General features: G+C 35.1%; 1 protein-coding gene across 1 annotated transcript; it reads left to right on the top strand.

Moving 5' to 3' along the window:
* Window positions 1-184: 184 nt before the first annotated feature.
* LOC129276365 (sushi, von Willebrand factor type A, EGF and pentraxin domain-containing protein 1-like) lies at window positions 185-6286 on the top strand. The gene is made up of 5 exons (XM_054912746.2): window positions 185-432; window positions 1723-1902; window positions 3095-3298; window positions 3770-3961; window positions 4823-6286. Exons 1-5 carry the CDS (start codon window positions 369-371, stop codon window positions 5023-5025), a joined length of 843 nt encoding a protein of 280 aa, XP_054768721.2. The 5' UTR covers window positions 185-368; the 3' UTR covers window positions 5026-6286.
* The last annotated feature ends 6534 nt before the right edge of the window (window positions 6287-12820 follow it).

Below are 12820 nucleotides of genomic sequence, written 5' to 3'. Positions count from 1 at the left end.
GGGTTGGGTAAATGGTTAAGTAGATTTGCGTATTTTCTCGTCATAGAGCAAACAAGTATCTTCAATTAATCCACACTTTGGGGTGACCATGTTGATCTTTGATCAGGGCATGCATAACTTCTCTCTTGTTTTGTTTGTAGTCGCGTTAACCATTAATCTTGCCATTAAATACCTCGCCCGTTCCATAGTATAATACTGCGTCTTTTTCTGTTATTATTATCTATGCCGATACAAATACCAATACGAACATAAAAATGCATCCGGCTATATTCGCCCTTTGACCTGACTCTGAGTCAGGAAAAACATCAATCAGACAATAATTTCATTTTGCGAATATCAATGCAATAATACAGGTTTTGTCATCTACCATGGAGCTCAATCTATTTATCACATTCTTCACTCTTTCAATCGCTTTGGGATCGCCTGTACCAGGTAAGAACTTTGCGAATCTATAATTGGTTGTATTTATTTAAAAAAATAAAAATATCCCGTAGAATGTAGTCTGTACTTGATTCAAACACGATAATTTTGCTTGCTTGGGGTAGTATTGCAAATGCCTTTACACATGGGCTTCTTCATTTTTTAAAATCTAAATTGACCAAGTTTCATTCACAGGCTTTCCATACCCTGGTATTATCAATATATTCGATAATTGAAAATGACAATGTATACTGAGCAAAGGGTTACTGTTCACTATTGTCCTAAAACATCCGCATGAATAACATTTAAATTAATGCTTCCAATCAAATCAATGTTCATTTTCTACAGATTTGTCATGGCGATATTATATGAGTAACAATGTAACGATGCCTATTTTATTCATTATTTTTCCCGAATGTATGTGGTTTTTTATATATATATAGAATTTGTTAAGGGGAGAGGGACATAATTGGGTGGAATAAGGTGAAATTCTTTGGCGTAGTACAGAAGTACCATCTTATCTTACACATAATCAGTACAAACTAAACAAAAATGTCTTTCCACATGTTATAGGACATGCAGGAAGAAAGCAGTTCGTCTCAATAATTGCAATGATATAATATTTTTGTTACATCAGGATAATTTTTATTTGTTTATTAAGGATTTTCATAATTCTTCTTAACTCATTTCGTTTGTATATTATTTGCCCATGAAAGAATTGTTTTCTCTGCTCATTAAAATTCAGATCCTTTTAACACAATTAACACCGAACCCGGGTCCATGAACAAAAGCTTTACTGAAATAAACTTTTTTTGAAAGTTTATGAAACACTATGATTCTTGATAATTTAAGTTAAACCTTACCTGGAAGGTCCCTGATAACATTTTACTCGCTAAAGTTGAATCAAAGGTATTCCATTGTTTTGACGGCAAACTTGACAGAAACCATTCCCTGACAACTTATTGGTATTTAAATGACAGGTTACAATGAAATGAACAAATTTGTTTGATGATAGAATTAGAACGTTAGTCATATCAGTAGTAGCAGCAGCAGAGACCTCTGGATTTTTATGTTAGATACATTTTGAGAGAGATATAAATATTTAAACATAAAGTTTAGGTTGGCGTGCAGCCTCTACCCCCCCCCCCCTCCCGCCTCTTCTTAAAAAAATACATTAGCGCAGCACGTATGTAGTAGAACCTTGTTTGAAGTGGTTACCTGTTTTCTTTACAATTTCCTGCAAAATGTGGAAAGGATAAAATGTAACTTTTTACTTCCTAATTTTGAAATTGCCTTTTTCAGAATGTGGACTACCAGTAACGTTATCCAACGTCATCACTTCTCCCAGCGAAACATCTTACCCGCTTTGGTCAAAAATCACATTCTCATGTGATGGTGGATACAGTCACGTTGGAAGTCAATACTCGTACTGTATGGAAGGTGGTGTATGGGACCCAAGTCCAGATAATGCCATATGTATGGGTAAGGAAAGTACATGTCGATTATAGATGATATGATCACGCCAATGAATGAAGTTTTGTTAAACCCTGCAAAATCTAAATCAAACACTAGGAGTGCCATAAAAGGATGCTCCGGGCTGAATACATTTATATTTAAAAAAAATAGAGTAAAATTCACAAGGAAAAAATGCTAAAAATTTGATGAAAATCGGATAACGAACTTGTTGTTTTGTATTTCTACATATGAAATTCGATAGGTTTATTAAAAATTTTCTACATAGAACTTCAATAATTGGATTGATAACTGATTAAGTGCATTAGTCATGTTAATTATTTCTTGCTGCAACTTATATCATAATAATGGAGACACATCATTTACACATTATTTTATGAAAATGAAACAATTATTATTTCATGTTATAACATAGACAAAAGGAAAGTGGGAATGTGACATCATCAGCCCACGTAATGAATATTTATGAAGACATGTCTAGAACTGTTTCACCGGAATAATGCAAATCTTTAGAATTCAATGACGTTATTTGTTATCCGATTTTTCTTAGATTTTCAGCATTTTGCCCTGTGAATTTTACTAATTTTATTTAGGTACATGTATAAATATTCTCAGCCCAGAACATATTTTTAATGGGTAGAACAATTCGACTGGTTTTTCCATCAACCCTTAGCCCATATTTTGTCAGTCTTGGAGACAGTTCTTCATATGTTTCAAATATGTTTTATAATGTTCTGCCTCTTTATTTTCTGAGATTATTTCTTGTTTGTTGGATTTTTTTAAATGATTTCATGTGTACCTCCCCCTAGCGAGTGTACATATAGTAATTCATAGGCCTAATATAATAATAATTATTAATAGAGGTGTGCTACAATACAGAGGTCATAAAGAAGTGATGTTTCAAATTCATGGGCCTACGATTAGGATATGTAAAACGTATTGTGCATTATCCAGAGAAGATTTTTTTTTTTTTTTTTGGGGGGGGGGAGGCAATGGAAGCCTTGTTACATATCCATCTGCCATCGTGTCAAAGAATGTCACCATTTCATAACCCTTGTATTCAGCATTAGATGTACTCCCAGCAGTGCTTTCTTAGGTCACCAAATATACCCTATGAACGCGCAAAAGGAAGTGCCTTCAATAAACCCCTACCCTCTAATTATTCAGTTTTATTTGTATTTATTTTTCTTCCAAAATAAAGCCAATTGTGCTGAACCTGACGTAGGACCAAATGTCGTGCATTTTCCGTTTGGTCATGACTCGGAATCAACACAATCTGTGTATAATCATGAGGATGTAATTCAGTACGCATGCGCGGAGGGAATCAGTGCTAACCTCGTGGGACCAAATGAAGCAACGTGTGAAAATGGATTATGGGTACCTGCAGCAATGCCTTCATGCAATCGTAGGTGGTTTGTATTTCCATTTTAACGGTGTATATCGCTTTCAATTTTTCTGTCACAATTACTATACATCGTGCTAAGACCAACTTTAAATTACTGATTATTTTACTACGATGATTTCAAGTATAAAACATTGTAAATCGCGATTTTTTTTTACTTGCAAAACATGATATTTTATTATTATTAATATTAGGCCTAATACTAGTAGTACAGTATATGTGTAGTAGTAGTAGTATTTTATTGATATTATGATTTCCTAAGTATCATAATTATTATCATGCTAGTAATCATTATTATAAATGTTATTATTTTTAATAATAATAATATTATCATCATCATCATTGCATCATGATTAAAAAGATTTGAGTCAGGTCAATATTAGTGAGCTCTGTTTACCGCACTTTCTACAAAAATATTCAAATTAAAAGTAATATATTTTCTCACATTATTTCCTAATCACATGACCCAACCAGACTGTACACCTCCTCTTGTATCGGATCCAAAGGTCATCAAACTTTCTCCAAATCGGCAGACCTACGCCACCAACGACGAAGTGATTTTATCATGTTCTGATGACGTCAGGTATACTGCTGTAGGAACAAACGTTACCTATTGTAAAGAGAACGGCGAGTGGATACCAGACCCTACAAAGATGATGTGCCGTGGTAAGATTTGGAATATATGATTGGGTGAATAGGGAGGAACAGGAATACGTGAAACATTTCTATGTTTTTTTTGTTGAAAATTAAATAGTATGAAATGTACATCATTAGTTAATTTGTTTTTAATTTTGTAAGTTGTGACTATTATATCAATATGTGATTGCTCCTTTGTGAATATTAAATTAGACTTCAATCACTTGTATTGCAACGTACACGTGCGGTGATGTAACCTCTTATAATGATAGCCCTTCGAACACCCCTCCTTTTAAAACTAGTACTTGTACATGAACATGATTACGAAGATTTGTACAAAAATCAAAACATTTTCCTTCGTCCCGATTTATGCATAAGAACTTGGATTTCACCATTTAATAGGAGAAAGGGAAGCAAGAAATGCATGGAACAGAATTTTATACTTTTAACAATACAAATATCTTACTGCATAAGATCTTTCACAGGACATTTTGTTCTATGAGATAATTTACCATTCATCTATAAACAGTAAATGAAAACTTTTCATAATTTATCCTTGCTAGATTAATTAAAACTTTGCAAATTCCTTTATTCTAGTAGCTTATTCTTAGATATCAGATTTTCAAAAAAAGTTATTATGTAAGGCGAAATACAACACTAAATAATGAAAATGAGGCATAGAGGTCCCCTTTCTGACGTACTTACGGAAATGTCGTCAGGGGAAAGGGTCGATGGCATAACAGTTTTTTTTTTGTTAAGCAAACCAAAAAATAAGAAATCAAGATGGTGTCGGGAAGGGGGCACCTTTCCAGGAACACAACTGGGTGTACTTTTTGGATGCAGGAAATGAAATGTCCAATGTATTCCACATCTATATATTTCATATTACAGAGAACTGCCATCTCCCAGCCCACGACGCATTGGTCGAGTCACGCCCTCTACGGAAGACGAGCGTTGAAGGAGATGCGAAGATTTCCCGATTCAATGCCGTCATTAGTAACTCTTGTCCTACTGGAAAGGTATTGGTTGGACCAACCACGCAGAGATGTGTTAAAGGAAAATGGCTACCCGATCGGAAGGTTGTGTGCACCTAGTTGCGTCACGTTGATGTATTCTAACAATATTTGGGAAAGGTTCACAATAGCTTTCTACTTTGTCAAAAGTAAAAATTCTGGACGATATTATATATTGGAAACACAGCCTTGCTACTTGAAACTTATCTAAACGCAGAAGGGCTAATCTGGTGAGACGAAGGGCCACTCATCTTTTGATAGTGCATTATAGCTGCTCCTAGTTAGAGTGAACAGTGTATGTTTAGTAATTTTCACTCCCAAAGGGGCTATCATGCACTCTCAAAAGATGCCAATCCCAGTCCAAACCCAGTCTCACTATGCATGCTATGAGAGGAGTGTGATTCGGGACTAGATCAGCTCTTTTGCATTTAGAGTATGCTTCAATTATTGACTTGATATTGTTGTAACTCATTTTTATTGTCAATAATTCATGCATTTACATATACTTTTGACACATGTATCAGTAGACTATTGCATATTCAATCATTGACAAGAAAAGCAATCCAAGGCAATTGCTGTCACACAATGTATTATATTGTTATAAGGTAACCGATATTGCATTATTCCCATCTCCGACCTTTTCTTACTCACTAGTTACTCCATCTCCCCCCCCCCCTCCTCTCTCTCTCTCTCTCGCTGTATACAGATTGTAACTTCACACAATGCATTCTTACCTAATCACTTAAATGTCGTACATAAAAGTCATGTTTCATACACCACGTATGCTGATTGCTAAAGATTGATTCTTGCTCAGTCGCTACACTCCCTCCCAATCCCTTATATCATATATTATTCTGTGATGATATCACACATTGTGTTCATTACTGAGAGTAGAGAGTTTTCGCATTTACTACGGAGCCGCTCTCTACAACGCATCAATTCATTTGGAAATAAGTCAAATCACAATGGAGAGGATTTTATCGAAAGTTGGTTGACCGGGAACAGCAGCGTAGTGTCTTGACTCCTGACAACGATATATTTGAAATTGTTTGTTCGGTGCAAACCTTCTGATAACGCCGGTCCGCCAACTTTCAATAAAAGTTTCCCAGCTCTCCAATGTGATCTGACTTGCATTTTCAAAGGAACTGGTGCGTTTTAGAGAGCGGCTCCGTAGTAAATGCGAAAACTCTCTAGTAATTTCACGACGAGGAAGCATTCCCAAAGTTCAACTACAATAATGATATAGTGCATCGAAGTTTGATATATCACTTATTTTCCTTGTTGTATGAGATAGTACTGTTTAATATTTGGTAATAAAAAAATGAAATTTGAATAACTTGCATTGCAGTTAGAACATGTTATGATTTCTTTGTTGTTTTTTTCGATTCAAGGACGTTTTATTGAGTAATAAGCGTGCAGCGTAATGCATACTTACCTGTATGTTATGGAGGTGATATACATTAATTTTATACATAACTGGATCGGAAATGAGTATATAGATGAATAAAAAATGATGGGTGAAATAGATCAAGGAACGATAAATAGCGATATAGCAAATCGTGTAAAGAAGGGGAGAGGGGGTATATTGGTGAGGAAAGAGGTATGGTGGGGTAACAAGGGTACAAACAAAGCATGGAGAATATGTGTGTGGGGTGTACGTGTGTGTTTAGGTAGGTGTGAAAGAGAGAGATATATATAGAGTGAATATGAGAGTAACAGAGAAAAAGTGGAGAACGAATAAAAGATAGATGAGATGGTACTAAGATTTTGTTTAACATGTTTAAAAAACATTGTTGTAATTCCCATCAATATCAAACAGGTCCAAATCGCTCGTATTTTGGATGTATACGAAATTGAGAAGATTGTGGATAATTGTGCGCCAATAACTGGTCCAATTTCGTAAAGATTTACAAATATGGTAAATTTACCATAGAAACATTTTGTTCTTGGTTCGTGGTTGAGACCTGTTACCACGGCAGTTATCATAATTGAAATGCTACTACAATCGTACGTCCTTTAAGGGCTACATAATTATTGAAGATGAATGTTATTTAAAACTTCCATTACGCATATGATACTATACACACAATGCTCAATTGAGGCATATTAGAGGGGGTATTGCTAGCTGACAATGAAATTGTAACTTGTATTGGATTTACTGAAATCTGCGATGTGTTCAGAGTTTGGGTCGGCAAGTCTGGTAAAAGAAATGAATGGCACTCGTTATTCCAAAGGTTCGTTGTTCCGATACTTGCAAATTGCACAGAGTATACGAATATATATATATATATGTTCGTTAGTCTAAACAAGAAAAGAAAAAGTTCATTGATACGGCTATTTGTAGATTATTCCGGACAGAGAATAGGATGAGGTATCCCGAATGTTTGTTACTCAGACAATGGACCCTACAAAGAATATCAGACAATTGAATAGGGTTTAATAGACCGAAAATTAAATATGGTTAAATATGATGAAAAAAAACATAATAAGAAAAAAAAAATGCAAACCTTATACTGTATATTTGCGGAATAACTAACTATAACCAGTGGAATGTGTAAGTTGCTGCAACGACAGTCGAACCTAAGATTTGATCTTAATGTCTAATAGGTTCGAGATATCTGTCCCAGTTACGTGCCAATGGTAGCCCTAAAATGATTTTTTAAAAACGAGGGGACAATAAATGTAAATATGATAAAAACCAAACTTGAGAAAAAAAGCTTCACGTGAAATGAAATAATTACTCATTAAGAGTAATGAAATGTGTACGACATAATTTCCCTGTAATTTGGAACTCCCCCTAGAGATGTAATTGAAAGCAGGTCTGTTAGGTCATGATTTTTTACCTGATTGCTAAGGAAGCATGAATGCTTGTAAGCAAGCAACCAGAGGACCGACGGCTTAAGATCTTCTCCGAAGGACCTGGTACTGAGGATTAATGCCTTACCAAAGGGCACTAGCGCACCAAGTGGGAATACGAATCCCTAGCTCTACCGACTGAGCTATCGAGCCTTCCTATATCTTAAATATGTAAAGTTATTTCTTTCTTGTAGATTGATGCCTTTTTATGTTGTTTTTCTGTTTGTGTTTTTGTTTGTTGTTTATATATCATGTTTAATTATTTATCTTATTGTTCCTCTATACCACGTCATGTTATCAATGTTTAGGGAACTGCGCTTACATAAGGCCACTTGGCTTTATTTATGCAGTTCCCCATTTCATTTTCATTTTTTACTCTTGCTTGTAAATATATTGTTTCTCATACCTTGCTTTATAATTGTTTTTATCGAGAATGAAATAAATGCAAATTGAATTGAATAGAATGGAATATTCGATTCAGTCTACGACTCTTCAGAAAGCTGTCATGTACTGATCAATTCACCGTGAAATACCGGAAACAGAGTGATGCTACTTCATTTTTCTCTAAAAAGCAACAGAATGAGTGGGCACTACACGAAGGTGTTTTGAATTATATATTTGCCTTGTATTGATACTTGTCAAATGCAATATAGTCGTTACAGAGAGGTGTGGAAATGTTTACTTATTGGTGTTTTAGAACTGTAGGAATATGAGTTTGATCGATTACAAATGATATATTGACATAACAGATTTCTTGAATACTTCTCAAGGTGTGTCGCTGATTGGCACTCCTGATTAGCGAGGTGATTCAGAGACGCCAGTCACACTATACCACCAATACCCAATCGCCATATCTATGGTCAAGGCACTTGCAAAAAAACCGTATGGTTTTAGCTGAAAAGTAATTAAAACAAAATGCAAAAAAAAGGTATACCGGTTAAATGGAAATCATGATCAGTAACCAAACTATTCAGTGTATACAAATCATGCAAACTGGTAATATCTGTTGATGTTAAAAAATGTAATTTCACTCTTGCTAGTTATAACTAGCTTATTGTGTCTGATTTAATAAGTATTCAATATTACGAATACTGTATCCAACATGTCCAAATTAAGATATTGGGATAGCGGTGCAGACTGATGTGATGTGCTGGGAATTGAATTGATCATGGTTCTGGAACCAAGGGTATGAACCAGTCTAAAGCACAACACTAAACAGGACTCAACCAAAGAGTACTCGCTTCTTTTCATCCTATCATAACCATACACGAGTCATTTCTAAACGACCCCCTTTTCCCTATTGATATCGATCTTTCCAGTGTGTCATGGGCTCAAGGCTATCATGTTGTCATTTTGTACTTCTATCTCTCCTATCATCGTTCCGTTCAAAATATTTCATTGACTTCATAAACGCATCATTCGACCCCTTACTTCTATGCTCACACTCTCTTGGTAATGGCATTCTGGTAACAAAAGTAAAAATAGTACTTGGCGATTGGCATGTTTGTTCAGAATCATCATATCTCTAACCTAGTTTAGGAATCGTCCTGGTTAATATCGGTTTAATTGTCCAGTTGATACCAGAATTCAAGACAGGATTTGACGATTTATTTGGATCGCTTTGTGGTTGGCGCTTTGGACTCCTCAAGTTGAACGGCCATTTATTGCAACAGTTATGAAGAGCAATAAATTATTTCGCTCGTTTATAATTGACTTTATTTTTGCAGTTATATTTATTCAGCAATCTAAAGGAGGTAAGTTATTAACGTAAATGTCCCCGTCTTTTTTTTTACAATCATCAGTTATATTTTGAAAGAGTTTATGGCGTATTTATCATTTAACTCCAATCTTTCGGTAATGATATCAGACATTGCTGGTAAAAAAGTTGAAAAGTTGACACAAGACAATGTAATAAAGTTTACTCTAATCAATTGAGTGGCTTATCAATAAACATGTTTCACAATAAAAAAAAATAAGCATTTGAGGTTACAGGCGAGAACACAGTTTATTGGGATAATGGAAATAGTCACTAGAAAAAAAAACAGATACATAGATCATGTAGAACATATGATTGCATTATTTTATTTTATATTGTATTAGCCGTCAAATAAAAGTAATATCCACAATATTAGGCACATGCTAAAATGTTATTCACATATCTGGGATCGATGAAATGAAAAGGGATTGACAATTCCTCACGAGCTTCAACTTCGTCATCTAAAATATATTAGTGTTTAATAAAATTTTGATGAGTAGTTCAGCGTGTTTAAACACTTATTTTTTCATAATACGGTATTTTGGGGCATTTCGCTGGTATAATCTGCAAACAATCTCCTGGAATTGAACATGTTGTAAAGAGACATCTTACTAGATTGAGGGCACATGATACGTTCTTGATTTATAATTGTAATGCCTAGATAATCGAGAGAAAACAAAGTATGGAATTTAACTTTAGGAATAACATTTTTGTCAATTTAAAAGGAACATAACTAACTATTGGAGCAATAACAAAGATATTTTAGATATTCTTTTATTATATAGAAACGTTTAAGAAAAATGAAAGAAAAGTCCTATCATTAATTTCGGTTGTAGCTTGGGAGATATTCATCTTGAGATAAAAAAAAAACTTACTAATAGGCCTACATGCTACTGTGCCGGAGGGGGGGGGGGACTATATGCCTAAACGTTTATTTTTTTCTAGGGGCTGTTTTCTGCGTTATCGATTTAGACTTTCAGAACAAAAATATTTTTTTGCACTATCCTTTAATAATTTTACATTTCTTCTAGAATGTGAAGCCCCCATTTTGTCAGATGAGACCCGTGTCATTGTGTCACCTGAACAGAATACGTACAGTGACTGGTCCTATATTCAACTCACATGTGATGAGATGTATTCTCCTAGCGGGTCCGACTACAGCTATTGCTATCCTCAAAAAGGATGGGACCCCGATCCATCTTCCTTCTTTTGCTACGGTAAGATAACATTTTATGTTACTGTCATACCGACACAACGGACCAATTTTCATTGGTCATATCGGTGTCGGTTTCGTCGATAATATGACACCATTAATACTCTTACAGTTAACATTTAAACTTTACTGAGTTTTGGTTAAAAAATTGATAATAATTTATATTAGAAATGGTAACGTTATTCCTATTCATATAAAGGCAATTGGAACCCGGTTCTTTTAGATCCAGGGAAACATAAAAAGCCGTGTACGAAGATAGCGTCATGAGATTTCGGCACTATTTGAGAGGCAATTGCATACATGTACCACTCCCCCGTGCCCAAATGGGTTTGTGAAAAGTAGTAAAAGATTTATCACTGGTTTTAACTTTGATGGCTGTTAACATGAATCAGTCATGATTTTCTTTTAATAAGAATTATTTAGAGGATGCTTTTCATCTAATGAAGTTCAGACTTGTTATTCTTGCCTGATAATCTTTACTCTCATCCTCCCGCTCCCCAATCTCTCTTTCTTTTTCGATGGATCCCTCTGACTCATTTTTTTTTTCTTAATATTTCGTAATCAATTCATATCAGATGGATGTACAGCCCTCAGTCTCCCCTCGAACACGATTCAATATCCGATAGGTGAGTCATACTCTTCGACCCAAGAATCCTACGATCACAATGACATTGTCGTATACGAATGTGCGGAAGGGTACGTAGACGGGACTCTTGTTGGCCCCGATCAGGCAACATGTATCAATGGAGTTTGGGAACCCTCACTAGAACCTTACTGTACAGGTGAGTCATGAACGTAACATTGTCTTTTGGGCAAAAGTAGTCTTCAGATTAGACCCCTTGCTCTGTTATGACACCACATGGATATCATGATAGTCACTCTAATCGTGTATAATAACCTGTCATAATGATATTCGCTCTACTAGATTAAGAACCTACTATGACCCTTTTTGGGGTCCAAAACCTGTAGGAAATTGGAGCTATTCTACACATTTGCTTGACAACGGTTTATATTTGTGACTAGCCACCCCAAAACCAAAAATAAGTCACTTTAAATAGGCAAAAAAGTAAAAAATAATAATAAAAAATTAGCTTATCTTAAAGACTAATTCTTATCTATATCTACTGTAAGATTGTTAAGTTTAAAAGCTGAAAAAGGGCAAGACATACGAGAGTTTGACTTTGACACCATTTTTGCGGACTATTGGAAGTTTATCTGAGATTGCACAGTGTGCAGATCTCATGCTCGAGTGAACTCCGAATGTCAAAGTGTGTTTCCCCCCTTATTCTCTAAAGCTTTTACTAAATTTTTTTGCATTCAATCACCTTAAAGGAGCAAATGAATATCAACATAAATTAATTCGCCGTCTTTTGTATACAATCTTGAACTAAAGTGTAAAATTTGATGACATTTACGTTGATTTCCAGAGAGTAATTAAGGTTTAAACTCTGCGTTGTGAGCATGTGAGGTCTAAAACTGCCCAGTTATTTTGAGTGCGTAATTCTCGACAATTGTCAATTCGGTGAAATTCGGAGCACGATAGCAAAATATCAAGCACATGAACCCATGTTGTTAGTATCATATTTTATTATCATTATTTTTTTTTTTTTGCATTTTGGGAATATTTGGGTTCTAAAGTAACTTTATGTAAAATTTGGTGAAAATGACATGGATTTCATTTTAACTGTAAACATGGTAAAACGTCCTTGATTTGGTTTTCGGGTTGCAAGACACATAATGTGTAACTAGTACAGTTAGCCTGATACGATCTGTATGTTCCCTTCCAGGTTACACAACGGACACTCCAACCAATGAGACATCTACTTCGTCTCCTACACCTACCAGGCCAACAAACAGTTTCACAACAACACATGGATCCGGTTCTACATCAGAAATTACGCAAACGACAGCCTCATCATCTTTAAGGACAAATATCCTTTCTACATTAAAAGATGAACATGTTTCACACTTCTCTACGCATTCAACAAGTGGATCCCCATTTATGAGCACCGACTTGGCTGAAGTGACAGACTTATATAAAAATACTACCG

The sequence above is a fragment of the Lytechinus pictus genome, chromosome 14, assembly GCF_037042905.1.
Source record: "Lytechinus pictus isolate F3 Inbred chromosome 14, Lp3.0, whole genome shotgun sequence".
NCBI lineage: Eukaryota > Metazoa > Echinodermata > Echinoidea > Temnopleuroida > Toxopneustidae > Lytechinus > Lytechinus pictus.
This window is presented reverse-complemented; position numbering and strand designations above follow the sequence as displayed.